This window comes from Neofelis nebulosa, chromosome 1, assembly GCF_028018385.1.
Source record: "Neofelis nebulosa isolate mNeoNeb1 chromosome 1, mNeoNeb1.pri, whole genome shotgun sequence".
Classification (NCBI taxonomy): Eukaryota; Metazoa; Chordata; class Mammalia; order Carnivora; family Felidae; genus Neofelis; species Neofelis nebulosa.
This window is the reverse complement of record NC_080782.1, coordinates 229,384,644-229,400,853: the sequence shown is the minus strand read 5'-3', so window position 1 is coordinate 229,400,853 and position 16,210 is coordinate 229,384,644. Positions and strand designations below refer to the sequence as shown.

Here is a 16,210-nt window from a genome sequence, read left to right as displayed (position 1 = left end):
GCTCTGACACTCACCGGGGAGCACTCTCTCCACGGTGGAGGAAGGCCAAGGCAACTCGCAGCGAAACAACCTGCAATGCATGGAACTTGCGGTGGGCATTTGGCTGCTGGCGGAGGCTGGCCTGGAAGCCCTTCAGACACCATGCTGGGGTCTCCTCTCTGGCTTTCATGGGAACTCTTCTTTCAAACCTACACCAAGCAAGATGCATTTAACTGACCCCATTCCTTTTAAGAGCTGAGCATGACAGCATTTAATAGCCTTGCAAAGACTGCGCTTGGCTGCCACCGCTCTGCCTCATTACTCACTGTTTCAGGATGGTGCTTGAATCCAATATGCACATTTTAGTCACGTCATGCCTGGGAACTCAACCACCCTTTTGTCCTAGCTCACCTCCGCATTTTATCTTATCTAGCATTTTCAGCTTACGTCTTGTTTGGATATTTGTTCTGTTTAATCGGGTTACCACGTTCTGGCTGTTGCCTTGTTCTGCGTGTGGAAGATGCAGGATTCTTCTCCGTGTGTTGTTGGCCATAGCACCTGCCACAGTGACAGCTTCACCTGAGAGAGGCACAGAATGTGTATGACCACATCCCCCTTGGATAAGGACGCATTTTCAGGAGGGGACAATGTAACGAGACGTAAGTGGTTTCCAGTGGCTCACGGTAAGGCCATGAGGGAGTGGAATGGCCTCAACGGCTCATTCCTCGGGGAGTGTCCCCCCTGGACTCAAGGTGACAGGACCAAGGACTCCTGGAAAAATGGGCCAAGGAGGACACTGCTCCCCTGGTTACAGCTTGGAAGCAGCTCCCCATTAAGAGGCAAGAGAATGAAGGAGAGAAAGAGGAAAGCGGACCCCCACCATTTCTCTACCATCACCAAAAAGCCTATTACAAAGGACATGACAATTCTGGGCACCCCGAAGAGATGCTTTTTCCAGCCCATGCCCTGATGCGAGCTGCTTTACCAAAAAGCAACCCCGACTCCCAAGTGTTATGCTCAGAGAAGTGAAAACAGCCATGAGCACTTGTAAACACAACAATTGGGAGCGGGGATGTTTGTCTCTAATGATTGTTTATGTTGGAAGTTGGCTGCCACCGTGGTTAGACAAATGCTCCTACTTCATGGAGATAAAAGGCAAGCATTTGCAATCAGTGAGGAGAGTGTGTTCGTTCTGAGGCTAAATGGCATTATAAAACTTCCTAATTAACCATATATGCCGATGAGTTTTTAGCCTCGTTTCTCCAATTTAACTTTACATACTGGGTGTGCTGTTTACTCCAACATTAACTATAAACATTGTTGTTACTGCCCCCAGCTGGAAAACAGAGCAGTTTATGTGTGGAAGAAAAAAGAGATTATCTCCCATCTGCTCCTGCCCATTATTCAGGGATGTGTCATTTTGTCTGCTGATGGGAACCATCACTAGGATTTTAGTCAAATGGCCTTTTTATACTTGGCTACATTTATTAATTATTGTGTTTACTTGGCATTTTGCTCCCACCCCTAATCTCACAAATCCAGCAACGGAATCTCCCAGAGCTTTCTTTTTGAAATCAGATTAATTTATATGTGCAATGTGTGTTGTACCAGTATGCACAACTGTAATTAGGCATATTTGATGCCTATTTTTAATTGTATATCAACTTTACTCATATATATTTGGTTACTATGCCTGAGGTTAGGAGGCACACAATTAACAAAAAGGGCAGAGCATGGAGTGATTCCATTTATATAAAGTACAAAACCAGGCAAAGCTAATTAACGTGGATAGAGTCCAGGTCAGTGTTTACCCTTGGGGCTACGTGACCCTCCTGGAAGGGCCCTGAGGTGGAGGGGGGTAATCTCCAGAGGTGCTAGAAATGTTCTGTGCCCGACCTGGGGGCCCTTACAGGGGCGTGTTCAGTTCGTGAGGATTCATGATATGTGCACCCTTCTGAATGCAGATTATCCTTCAGTGAAAAGTAAAAGCCGGAGAGGCCGTTTTCTACATTAAAAAGTCAAAAAGAAGAGTCTGCATAAAGGTAAATCCTGATAAATCCCCCCCCAAAAGAGGTTAAAAATAAAACAGAGTTCTTTCTATACATATAAAGTTAATTTACTTAAGTAAATAAAAAGGTTGCGTGTAATTCCTGCACGCATATCAGTCTAGAAGACACAAATAGCCTTCGACGTAAAACTGATTTTAGGGGCGCCTGGGTGGCGCGGTCGGTTAAGCGTCCGACTTCAGCCAGGTCACGATCTCGCGGTCCGTGAGTTCGAGCCCCGCGTCAGGCTCTGGGCTGATGGCTCGGAGCCTGGAGCCTGTTTCCGATTCTGTGTCTCCCTCTCTCTCTGCCCCTCCCCCGTTCATGCTCTGTCTCTCTCTGTCCCAAAACTAAAAATAAAAAAACGTTGAAAAAAAAAAATTAAAAAAAAATAAATAAATAAATAAAAAACTGATTTTAAAATATTCATTTAAGTTTAGGTGTTTTCCTGCTTTAAACAGACTTGGAAACTATCATGACTTTAGTATACTGGATAGTTTGTCAAAGTGTGCCCTTTACTGCTTTCTTAAGCCCTTTGTTTTGAGTGTAGAAGTAAAAATTAGGAATAATTAATTGGGAGTTAAAATTACATATTGTGTGTGTGTATATCTTATATCTATATCTATATCTATCTATCTATGCAGATAGATAGATATACACACACACACATATATTTCTTGTTTTCTAAAATTTAGTAGTCTAATGCATGAAAAAAACATCAGGTAGCTACATTTCTGCAGATAGACTCCATCACTTGATGGAAACAAATACCAAAACCCCTGGAATTTTTCCTAGCAAACACTAAGATGTGGAGCTTTACCTGGAGATCATTTCAGAAACATCGAGACGGAGGAGAAAAATTCCCTGGGACTTCTCAGAGTAAATTTTCCAAATCATCAAAAACCATCCTGCCTGTGGATAACTTAAAGAGACACAAACAATGCCCCTTGAAGGAAATGCCAGGGCAGTTGACTAGAATAGAAAATGATTGGATAGAATTCTTAGCCCAGTTTAAAACAAAACAAAAAAAGTCGATACCTCCCATACACAGTCCCTTTGCTTCTGCAGATACGCCAGCTAAGTAATCTGACAGTTACAAAATATTGAAAAATAAATTCATGCAATAGCTAGTACATAAAGGGATTTCCAGGGGGAGAGAGGGAACAATAAAACGAAAACAAAACAAAACAAAAAGGTGGAGAATTTGAAAACACAAGCTTACCAACACACACAATGCATTCTATAGCTCATTGTACTTGGAGAAGCTTCTACTACTAACGTGTAAATGCATTGTTTCATCCATCTAATAAGGTCAAGGTTGGGCTTGATGACTTTAAAATGACAGTATATACTTCTATAGAACGTACACTAAGGCACTATTGTTCTTCCATTTGTTAAGGGACAGAAGAGCACCGGTAATCATTGTTTTAATTAGCAACATCAGGAAAAGGCTTTGGCATTAACACTAAATATACTGTCCTTTTAACTGTAAGGAAAATTGATACTGAGCATGTGCAATGGAAAGAAAGCTGGCAAATGTCAGTGTGAATAATGGGTGAAAAAAAGGAATGAGGGGGTGTGGCATCTCAATCAAGATTAAAATGAAACTGATAAAGCAGCATATGGACTGGATAACAAATCAAAAGCATGTTTATCCACTGAAGGAACTGGTTAATGGAGACTGCCAGCACGTTGCCATGGAAACACTGACTGTTGAGCTGCACCATCTCATACCTTATCCAATACATTCCTGGTTGCTGGTAGTAGTCCAAAGACCCTGATCTCTTGATGGTAAACCCGTGGTCCAGCTGAGCAGAGAGAAATGGGGGCAACTCAGTGGATCGACATTGTGCTAAAGAATTAACGACTCCAGACCAAGCTCTTCTTCATTGACTATATATTCATATATAGTTACGATGCCTCTTCTGCAGGGTAACTAGCTAATACCCTAAATCTGCACCTTGAAAATAAAAAGGCAAGAAAAAACACTAATCCCTCATGAATATCTCGGAGGCCAATTTGTTAGAATAGATCTAATTTGTCAGACAAGGTTTTGAATGCACATTTAATAATGTCCTCTCAATTTCAAAAGATATAAACACCTCTTCATATGCCATAGAATGGAAAATGCTTCACAATTAAATGAAGTACTGAAATCAGTTTTAGCCACCTAGGAGAAAGCAGATCGGACCCCCTCCTCCCCATCTTACCCCACCAGGCTTAAATTTGAGGGCTTCGTAAATATGAAATAAAAGATGACAGGAACCCTCACAAATCACAGCGATTTGGAATTCTTTCTTGAAGAGTTAATCTTCGAAAGCAGAACTACTCTTAAAGGTGAATCTTAATTACATTTCTGAACTAAAAAGATATAATATAAAACAGTAAGTTTTCTCTATGAAAATACAGAAAATAAAATGAAATGAAAAATAGTTTTCAGTGTATATTAAAAATGCATATGTACAGTCAAGAGCTTAAGATTAACCAAAGGTACAATAAATAGAAGACAGGATAAGGTCTCAAAGTTGTTCATCCTGGAATAAGATGTTAGGCTTTGGCTACCTAGGAATAAAAGGTTCAATCCCCAAACTTGAAAACAATACCCATGCGGTACACCCACTGGCCCATTCTGCCCACGAGAGGAGGCAACACGCACACCTTTCTTTAGAGAGACGCCCGAGAGTGCTGTGCTGACAGTTTCTACTTCTGAATTCACAAAGGCATGGCAAAAACAGGCCGGGGCACCAGACGTTTAAACTAAAAACTGCTTGGAGGACTGGGTGTTCTGATTATAAACTAGGCTATCTGGGTGTTCGTGGAACAACAATGTGAGATTTTAATCTTTAAAAAAGGTGCGTTTTGTTTCATTTAAGAAAAAAAAAAAAAAAGAATCCAAGTACCCTTGCCTCAGGGAGTCATATGAAGTCCTGCACTTCTGTTTTAGTCCACGGAGTTGGCTACTCGGTAACTAGTCCTCTGTTGCCATCTACAGGCCAAGAGTCCCATAACAGGACACACATTGGAAGGCGTTAGTGCCACGGGCTCTCACTGTACAACTCGGCTTCCCAGAATCACAATTATTTGCACACTGATTAGTATGGATTTGTTCAATTAGACTGAAATGCTCTATTTGCATGAGCAAAATGCAAAGGAAGAACTTTAAAGCATTAGGAAAATTATCGGTTAAAATAATAAACAGAATTAAATGAGGAAAAATAAATTGGAACTGACATCTTAGTCATCGGTTCTTCATCAAGCTGAGCAAATCTAATAATGCCTCCCTCCCTCCCTCAGCTCCCAAGAAGTCCACCGTTAAAATGTCATCTCTAATTCCATTTTATGTCTATAAATTGCATTTTAATAACCTTTTGTTTCCCTTTCTCTGTTCTGTTTTGTGTGTGTGTGTGTGTGTGTGTGTGTGTGTGTGCGTTTTAATCCCCCAACTACTGAGAAAGGTAGTAAAGGGACAATGGAGTCTTTCTGAGAAGGCAGAGTGCTGCATTTACAAGGGTAGCAATGGGTTTCCACCTAATCACGTCACCTGACCTCAATGTCAGAACACCCTTTCTCCTTTGAGAAGGGCCGGATGATCGCCATGGGCCTCCAGCTGGTAATTACTCTCATGGCCAACTTGAGGACCTCTTGCAACCTTAATATAAAGTTATCATTTGCCCTTTCTTTGGTCTTAATAATACAGGGGGTGGGAAGCAGAGAAGAAAAAAGAATGACAACAGGAACAAAAAACACTGAGGTTCAGAACCACGAGTGCATGTTAAACTACGCTCGTGTCATAAATTACATCTGAGACTAGATCCTGTTTGTTATGACAGGATGCTCTTTTTCCTTTGTCACTTTGGGAAAGAAAAAGTGTCATGAATTCCTTTATAAGCATTGCTGATCTCCAGTGGGTAGTTAGATTTCTAACTAAGGAAAGAGGAGTGCCAGTTAAAGATTAATGTTTTAATTGTTGATTTCCTGAAAATATAAGCTGACTGATACTACATTCTAAATACCTTTTGTTTTTCATTTTAAAGGCTGTGTATAATTTCCAAACAATCGGTCCCATAGAGGCAGTTTAAAATTAAAATACATTATTTTATAGCCTCTGGGGAGAGCACACGTGCCCATGGGAAAAAATTCTGTCTGAACGAAATGTATGCTGCAATCAGTTTTTCTTATCTATCAATAGAAGCCATTTACAACTTTATATTAATTATAGGAATTTTTCATGTAGGTGAATTAATAATCATATTGCGTTATTAAATTGTTGAGTGGTGTTTATAGGATGCACCATTTATGAAGGATATTCCTCCTACCTCCCACTTATAGTCTGCCCCAGAGCAGAATATCATTCTTTTGCAGTTATGCCATAGTTTGAATTGGAATACAGTTGACTCTTGAACAATGAGGGTAGGGATGCTGACCCCCAGCACAGTCAAAAATCCATGTATAACTTTTGAGTCCCCCAAATTTAACTACTAAAAGACTACTGTAGACTGGAAGCCTTACTGATAACAGGAAATTAACACATATTTTGTATATATACTACACACTGTGTAAATAAAGTAAGCTGGAGGGAAGAAAATGTCATTAAGAAAATCGTAAGAAAAAATACACTTACAGTCCTGTATATATTTATTTAAAAACACCCACATCTAAGCGGACCCATACAGCTCAAACCCGTGTTGTTCAAGGGTCAACAGTATTATTTAATGTCAGGGCTCCTTTTTCTTGTGCTAGTCCCCTGAGACTTAGTCTTTGCCCTGTGAGAACGGGAAAACTGCTGTGGAGTATAAATGACTTATCCAATGCTATTCTGAAAGTTAATCACAAAGGCAGCCAAACTGGCCAATTTCTAATCCCTAGCCCCGCCCTGCCACCGGTGACCTCCCCCAGATTTTAATGGAGGGTGTGGACATTTTGGAGAGAAAAGCACTCTGTGGGGGGCACAGAAATGTATACATCAGGGCAGGCCAGCTACTCCTCAAACAACACCTGAAATTTATAGTTGTGCTCTCTCTTTCTCATGCTTGAAATATTAACAATGCTGATTAACATGCGAATTGTGCCTTAGAGTGGACAAGGCACTTTCCCAGATGTTTCTCCAAACAGCTCATTGTTTTCAGTCTGAGTTAAGTTGATGCTTTTTTAGATTTGTACTGAATAAAGAAGATTCAATAAGCACACAACTAATGTGTACACTCAGCCATACACAGTCCATTTTACAATCTATAAGTATATTACTGGTTTGTATAGTTTCCATGGAAATGTTAGTGATGAACTGAGAAACTGATATGGAATTGTATTCAAAATGGTCCAATCATGATATTTAGGGGGAAGAATTCCATAGGCCTTGATCTTCAAATACTAAGTTAGAGTTTTTTGAGATCTACTTAGATAAAGTTTTAATAAACTCAGATGGACTAGGTTTCAGAATTTATCCCAATTTGATTAAAGCAGGATTTCTCCTCAAATCTGTGTTGTCTATCCACTGGAAAATTGCCCTGAAGTTCCTGCCCTTAGTCATTGTAAGACTCCCAGAATACCGTGAACAAACCATTATTGAGCAACCAAGGCAAACTTAACCAAAGACTAATCAAAATAAAAGACCAAGAAAAACGAAAACAAAAAACAAAGTGACGAAGGTGGAAAGGCACCCTTTCTAGCAGCCATAAGCCCTCAGTGGGAGCAGAAAACCAGTCCTTTTCATGGACAAGCGTGCTGGCAGTCCATTCCAAAAGCAAGTTGTGGAGTCAAACATTTTGGAATAGACTTCTATCTGGAATGAATGATGAAAACAGAGTATAGAAGGTCTGGTTTAGTGGAGAATCGCCATGAGATTGTTACTTCCAAAAATTACTGGCCGAATATCAGCTGACAACAAAGAACACCAACATCTATAGAGACACGAAGGACAGTGCACTTGTACGTTGCATTTCCTTAGAACAAACTCGAGAGAGAGAGGGCAAGGAGAATAACTTGGAATTTTAAACTCTCGGCAGCACTGGGAAGCATCTGCAAGAGTCTGCGTTCTATTTAGCACCGTGAGTGGGCTCGTGAGCCAGCTACTCACATGTAGCTCACTGTGGAAAGGGTTCAACCAAAAAACACGAAATGCAAACGGTACGAGAACGTGTATGCATACATTTGTGCCATCTGCAAATTCTGGAAGCTCATATCAAATATTTAGTAACCCGGATCTGGGACTGATTGTACTGAGTGTGTCACTTATCCACCTTTAGTTTATCTGGGGCTCTAGTGGAGCCAAAAAAGAAACAAAGAAAGGAAATAAAGACACCCGAAGAAGTGGTAAAACAGTACCATTCATGAGCAATAAAGTACTGTTCAATAGCATATATGCTTTTTAAAATTCGACATTGTAGTGTGTAAGTTCTTTGTTTAGAAAAGAAAAAACAGCTCAAGCGATTTCACATTGAGTATGCTGTTAAAATTTACATACTCTGAAAAAAGAGGAAATTATTAAAAACTCAAGTAATCTGGGACCTGAATATATTTACTCTAGAATATGACACCAGGAAGTATGAGGTTTCATTATTTCTCTGCCCAATTTAATCTTTGCCTAGAGCTGCTATCAAATTGCATAAAGTGTATGTCTGCATGTATAGAACAGAAAAAAAAAATCCTTGTGCAGCCACATCAATAAAATGGTAAATGGTAAAAGACTTTCAACTTTAAAAACAGAAATGTCTAAGGAGCAAGACTCCGTTATTTCTTTGGGTGTTCACAGCAGTTCAGTTTCACTGAAAATCGTGCTGCGCAGGCCTTCTGCTATGTTTTGGCTTTCATTTGGGTCTCGTACAAAGATCTATAGTGTTCCGATCTCTCTCTGCAGTGTTGTCTCTCTCGGCTTCCCTCTCCCTCCAGGTCCTGGCAAAAGGACACTGTGAACTCTTTTTCTCAGAGTCCCAAAGTTTGCATTGGCACAGAGTCCACGGTGGGGGAGGTTTTCTCCTTTAAAAAATAAATCATGAAATTAATATGTACCGCAAGACACCCTGGAGGTGTTGGATAATGATGTGACTCCTAGGGAAACGTTCGGCAAAAACACATAATGTATATAAGCCCCAAGCCTCCCCCAGTGCATTAAATGGTCGAGCTGTCTAAAGAAATGACCCATTCTGCTGTCTCTGGGTGGACTCTCCTGAGTAATGCCTGTCTCTTAGGTGGATCGCTTTTAAAAAGTTATAGGTGGATATTTCAGATGCTTACTGCTATGACAGAAACTCCAGCCGCGGTGCTATTCGGCTTGGGGCCTGTGTTGAAATGCTTCTTTATCTTTCCAGCTACTGACAGCTGATGTTCATTTTCTGGGAGGCCGTCATCCTGGGGAAAAAAAAAAAAAAAAGAAATGAAGAAAAGAAGAAAAAGAAAAAAAATGAGATAAATGGAAAATGAGGCCAAGATCTTCCAGTAGCAGGCGGTGATCTTAGAATTTGTAAGATTTCAGAAATAAACTAACCAATGTCTTCTCATTAAACACGGTTGTTGGAAGTACTGCTCTGAGGTCTCATTCATTTCCACATCTGCCCTAAAATCAATTTGCCGTGTCATTCTGTCCCTAAATAAAAAGTTTTTATTTCTGTGTTTGGTTTCTAATAAAATTGATTTCAGCCATGACCCTAGGGACATATGTCAAAAAGCAAGTTAAATCTGAACAACCCCCCCCCCCGACCCCAAATCAATGTAAACATCTTCCTTTTTTTTTTTTTTTCTGAACCAAGAGTTTTATCCTTTTAGCCCATCATTCAGGCCCCAAAATGAAAAAACTGACAGTCTTGGGCTCATGCAAGGGCCCGTAAATAAACTCAGCCTGGTTCCACAGCTACTCAATCGACCATTCTATAATCCCAGACAATCTTCCAGGCAAAGAGTTCTTCCTTGAGTTTTAAATCCTCCTTACTGCCTTCAAATCATCTGTTATTTTGACATACTTCACATTGGAGCTCATTTTAACGAAGGCTTCTGCTCTCTGCCGGAGCTGTCTATGATGGAGGCTAGACAGATTGCTCCCTTTTGCTAAATACTGTTAGGATAACAATAACCAGAGCCATAAGTATGTGCCACCACTTACTAGCTCATGTTGAAAAGGCTGCCCAATCCTCGAAGACAGAGACTGTGTTTTGTTCACTACAGAACTCTCGGGTCTCAGCAAAGTGCTTTGGCACATGGTAGATGCTTACTACATATTTGTGGAATAAATGAATGAATGGATAATAAAGTGTTTGTTACTATCTGTTAAAACCAAATTCCTGGCAAGACTTCAAGGCCATTCATCATTTCCTTCTCTCTTTCCTTTCCATCATTTTGCATGTTATTTCTTGGTTCCACCCAGGAAAATAAATTGCTGCTTCCCTGGCATAACATGCTTGCCCTTTTACATAACCTAGTCTCTCCTGCTTTCAGTACTTGGCTATTCATTTATTTAGTAGCAACTGCACGTCTACAGTGGACCAGGTACTACGGTGGCAAGAGGTGGGGGAAGATGGGGAGCAAACATAGGCATGGGTTTTGTTCTTATGGGCCTGATGGCCTCTCTGTTTCTTCAAAACATGGGTCCGTATCACCTGTTCCAAAACATTTTTCCCCTACTAAGCAAAATTCATTATATTGGTTCTTCTGTAAACTCCTAATGCTTTTTCATTATATATATATTTGCACTATTTACATTCTTCTGACGTGAGGTGATTTTGTATATACATATGTAATTAACATATATAGTTTATATATATATGATATATAATCAACTCTGAACTCCTGTCCCTTTTGTACCACATCGTCCATATCTTCTATAATCTTTTATATTAGCACTGGTTCAGTTCCCTGCTCACAGTGGATAGCCAATTTATGATATTCTTGGACAGATTTATTAATGGCTAGAAGAAAGAACCATTATTATGCTTATTAAGTCACATCAGAAACCAAATCTTAAGGAAGGATGCTCTGCAGTGATTGCAGAGTAAATTCAAAAAGTTTTTTAAAAATCGACACTCCGAAAAGAGTCCGAAATAAAGTGAAGGTCAGTTAGGGTAACAGTGGGATAATATTTGGGAAGGGAAGAGAAACAGGGACATATGAAGTACTTCCTCTGTCCGGGGCTATGCCAGGGATGGCAGGGGGTGGGAGAAAAATGATCTGTGCCCACCAGAACCTTGAGGGCTGAGAGACAAAGTAGGCACACACAATGTCAAATAATAAAGCAGATCAAGAAGATAAGAAAGAGCTGTCAGGAGGCAGGTAGCCTCATGGCTCAGCTAGAAACACGGAAGGAGTTCAGAGGAGAGAGGACATATTTTCAGTTGTGAACAGAGAAGACTTCAAGAGGAATATGGGCTCCAGCCTGGTCCTTAACGAGGGGGATCGATTTATGGGTAGAGAGGAGGAAATCAATGTTTTGGTGTACAGATGTGAGTGAGTGGGACTCACTCAGTGTGAGTCTCATTGCCAAACAATGAGTTAAGCAGTTTATCTCTAGTTAAGAGTATGTAGGAGAATAATGATGGAGAAAGCTGAAAAAAAATCAAAACAAAACAAAAAACAGACTGGCCACAAATGACTATGAGAAATACCTGGAAATGGAAGATTTAATCTCTTTCAGGAATAAAAGCAATGCTTTTTAATAAGAGGGGTGTAAGGGTAGGAGGTAGAGAGGACTAACGGCCCTTTACTCACATAGATTTAGAATTATGCAACCCAGAGGTTTAAACACAAGGGTGAATTCAATGGTGTATGTGAAACACTTTTTTAATGGTGGAGGAAACAAGAGGCCTCTGAATCTAAGTTAGAATTCTGGGAGCATTTAAACATTTGATGAGGGATGAAATGATTAGTGTCATGTATTTGGCATAGGTTGGGGCTCTGCCTGAGTGAAAGGGAGCAGCCTGACAGAAGGGTTCCCCCCAAGATTATACATGTACGCGTAATCATCTCTTAATAGATTTCCAGCCTAGCTGAGTCAAAGTGATTTGTATGCATTTTAGATTATAAGCGAATTTGAAAAACTTAATCGGGAAGTAGGCTGAAGGAAGGTTTTTGTCTTTAGGAACCCCGCCTCCCCCCCCCCACCCCCACCGCCAAAAAAAAAGACACCTTGAGCATATCTGGAGTCTCAGGATCAGAAGCTGCTGGAAAGGAAGAGCGGGAAGACAGGAGAAAGGGGCTAATCAGGGTGAGGGGAAGGGATGGAAGGGAAATGAAGCAGTCTGCCCTGGGGAAATGCAAGTTTACCTCTTTCTCTGAGGTAAGGTGAAGGAAGGAGACAGTGTGGCCCATTTGGAGGTGGAAGGGAGCGAAGATAAAAGAGAAAGCCAGGAAGAAGAAGGTGACACAAGTGTTAACTGCTATGTGGCCCTGGGTGAGGGGTTTATATATACTGTCCCCTTAATCCTCAGATTATCCTCTATGACAGGCATTATTAGTCCCATTTTGAAGATGAGCAAACTGAGGCTCAGCAAAGGTTAAGTAATTTGCTCAAGGTCACATAGCTACAAAGTAGTTGAGTCAGGACTGAACCAAGCCTGAAAGTATTCTTTCCATGACACCACATTGTATCCATCCAGGGCATTCGTTAGCACGGCATCAGTTACAAAAGGGCTCCCTCAGGGTTAAGTGGAAGGATTCCAACTTCTCCATGATGAAAATGGCGCAATGGCAAGGAGAAAGAAGGATTCAATTAGAGACTGAAAAAAAACCAGAGAGGGGCGCCTGGGTGGCGCAGTCGGTTAAGCGTCCGACTTCAGCCAGGTCACGATCTCGCGGTCCGTGAGTTCGAGCCCCGCGTCGGGCTCTGGGCTGATGGCTCAGAGCCTGGAGCCTGTTTCCGATTCTGTCTCCCTCTCTCTCTGCCCCTCCCCCGTTCATGCTCTGTCTCTCTCTCTCTGTCCCAAAAATAAATTAAAAAAAAAAAAAAAAAAAAAAAGAAAAAAACCCAGAGAATACCTGGACAGGCCTCAGTGGAACCTGGGATGGCATCTGGATGAAGGTCAGTAAAAGGAATAGTGAGCACTTCAGGGAGTCCAGTGGAATGCAGGTGACTTTTATGTCAAGGAGAGACTAGATGTCTACTATCCAGAGCCGGGCTCTCCAATCCTATGTGGAGCAGGTGGCGCTAGAAGGCCTGGCTGACACCGGATGACACAAGGTTGCAGAGGGTCCCAGTGTGGTCCTGTGATCCACACAGGCTGTGGTTAACGGGCTGGGTGGGATTATAGAGACAACACACGGTAGGGATTCCACAGGAGTGGCCCCTTTCCGACTTCCTGAGGGAGAGGTATTCCTGCCATCTCCTCACTTCCTCACCGGGGCCATTGTAGCCTGAAATTTCCTTTACCTGGCTTTTTTCCCCCTGCCAGTTCCTGAGCTCAGAGTTTGCTTTCTCACCACCCTCAGCATGGACTTCGTTATCATTTCCCAGCTCTGTCCTGGTCCTAATCTCCTGTCAAGACTCCTAGCAACTCTTTTAGATGTTGGGTCCTGGGGGTTCAGGCCTCCAGCTTCAAATTCTCGTGAAGCTTTCAGCTTCCCTTGGGTTATTAGTGCACGCTGAAGCAATGAAAGTCCCGAAACAACCCTCACACGTTGTCAGAGATGCTTCTGACTTCATAAATCTTAAAACATTTCAGGTTTTTTTCCCCAATGAAATAAAGAGTCTCAGCTAGAGAATGTGGGGAGGGAGCGTGCAGACACACACACACACACACACACCTCACATCAACTGAAAGTCTGCAGAGTTTCTATATCAATTTTGAAGGCTTTGAGCATAATTGGATTAAAAGACATAAACAACTGACTTTGCAGGCCCCTAATCTGTACCTGAGGCATACGGATTGATGATGGAGATTTAGTTAACTTACTGTCTTGCATCAATAAAATAAATAGGGCCATTAAAAACATACATTTTTATATATACATCTTTATCGCCGTTATTCTGAATAGACTGTGTGCCAAAAATGTGCTATGAATTTTCGAAACGTGACAAACCTGGCAGTGTGTTACAAATAGTTATAGTATTATTACCATACGTTCTGGTATGTAGTTTCTGGGAGTAGTTTCTGAAGTTTGACATGGGCTGGTTGTGGTTTGAGGTTAGTGGTTTTTGATTTAGAAATTCCCATCCACCACGTGGCAGAGCATTGCAGCTGACAAGAACAAAATTAGTTTGCAAAATGGAAAATGAACTCTCACAGCTGTCTGTAGGAGACCTAGCCTCCTGGTCTCCATTTCTCCAGCGGATGTTGGGGAGCAGCTGCGAGGAGGGGTGTGGGGGCTTGGATGTGAAGTCACTTGGCGGAGTAAATTCCCCTCTTTCCTCAGGGAAACCATTCCAGGGGTCATGCTTTAGAAAACCCTCCTCCCCTCGTGGGTTTTTGCTTTTGACTCGTGGATCTGGTTTTCAGTCAACTCATTACCAGGCTCTATTATTAATAATATCTGTGAATTTATGAGAAAGCATGGCAGTTGTGAGCAGTTTACTACCAGAATATCCCTATTTAGTTTTAAGTCATCTCTCAAGTACATTAGAGCACTCTTCAATAGCAGCTTCATTTGGCATCCCAGGGTTTGGCCTCTTGATTCTTGTTAACTGTCTCCAGCTGTACGGCACCCAGGACCTTTGACTCTCTCCAGCTTGGCCCTATACATCCCCTATGTCTACAATTCGCACTGCACTTGAGGAGAAAATGTGAAGTAAATTAAGATCTAGCTTGGAGAAAGGACAGGATAAGATGCCTAAATGGAAACTTGAATTCCAGGTCATCATTTGTAATTCATGAATATAAATAGGTGGTTTTATTTATTATTACAGTATCACTAGGGGTTCTCTTAATTTCTAACAAATTCTGCCAGCACAAGATGAATGCACGGAAATTTTTGTGTGGGGAGAGCTGCTTTTAATTAGCATGGAATATCGTGGTAGGTTATCCAGGCTCTTGATTTTTCTTCTTCCTCTTTTTCTTCATTCTTTTTGGATATCTTGGCTTAGTAGTATCTTTTCAAAAGAGGAGGTACGCAAGAAAAAGGAAGTTAAATAAAATTGAAAGGCCAGGAAGGTGATAGGAAGTCTTGAATTGGCTAAATAACGACACTTGACTTAATTAGACCAGCACTTTGCACCAGGACAGAGGTCCTGAATCTTGGGAACTCTTAAAATTCCCGATGCCTTCCCAGATGCCCATGTAGACCAATTCAGAATCTCCAAAGGCAAAATCCAGGCATCAGACCTTGTGCTAGAAACTCCACCGAGCTTCATGCTAGAGACTTCTTTGAGGCTCAGTTTCCTCATCAATAAAACCAGGAAAATAACTGGTGGCAAAACACAGACTCATAATATTACAGCATTGAGTTGGACCTTCATCCTAGTATCGGGAGAATAACATCAGATAAAGCAGGTTGGCACTTTAAAAATAAAAATGCAATAACAGTAATATATTTGAGGGGTGCCTGAATGGCTCAGTCAGTTAAGCGTCTGACTTCAGCTCAGGTCATGATCTCACCATTCGTGGGTTTGAGCCCTGCATCAGGCTCTGTGCGGACAGCTCAGACAGAGCCTGTAGTCTGCTTTGGATTCTGTGTCTCCCTCTCTCTGCCCCTCCCCTACTCATGCTCTGTCTCTCTCTGCCTCTCAAAAATAAATAAATGTTAAAAAATTAAAAAAAAAACATATAGTAATATATTTGGAATATTACAATGGTGATAATTTAATTCTATTTACAAATAAGAATTTTATTTCTGGAAGTGTCAATTAAGTTTATGAACTTATCACTAGCCTACATTTTCTATCAATGAAGTGTCGCTTGGGGGAAAGTGACTCAACCTTGTCCTCAGTCCCTGGAGTGATCAAGATGTATATTGCCTATTTCAGTCTCTTATGTGCCTAAATCCTGTGGTTCTCCACTAGATGACTACTAAGATAAATAAACTTAGCCAGGATGAGGAATAGCTGTGATACCGGAGAACACAATAGAGCCAATAATGCACACACTATGTACATAGTGCTTGGAGCACTAACAGAATTTTTTTCTTTTATTTTGGATGAGGGGGTTTTCCTTCTTAATCAAATTTCTCATACACCAGCAATTCGCATTTCATCAGCACATAGCAACAGGTGAGGGTTACTGTCTCTCTTGCAGACTGACTCTCAGACTCTTCCGATATCTAATCCCTTCTTCATC

At 41.2% G+C, this 16,210-nt stretch overlaps 1 protein-coding gene across 7 annotated transcripts in view; it reads right to left on the bottom strand.

Moving 5' to 3' along the window:
* Positions 1–16,210, bottom strand: part of DCLK1 (doublecortin like kinase 1) — a 348,909-nt gene that overhangs the window by 15,446 nt on the left and 317,253 nt on the right. For 4 of the 7 annotated variants that reach the window (XM_058687488.1, XM_058687452.1, XM_058687458.1 and 1 more), the window contains one exon: positions 9,255–9,368. In XM_058687488.1, coding sequence (XP_058543471.1) covers positions 9,255–9,368 — 114 coding nt within the window. Of the gene's footprint in view, positions 1–3,758; positions 3,833–9,254; positions 9,369–16,210 lie in introns of all 7 variants that reach the window. The other 3 variants (XM_058687477.1, XM_058687468.1, XM_058687505.1) reach the window with 1 other exon arrangement.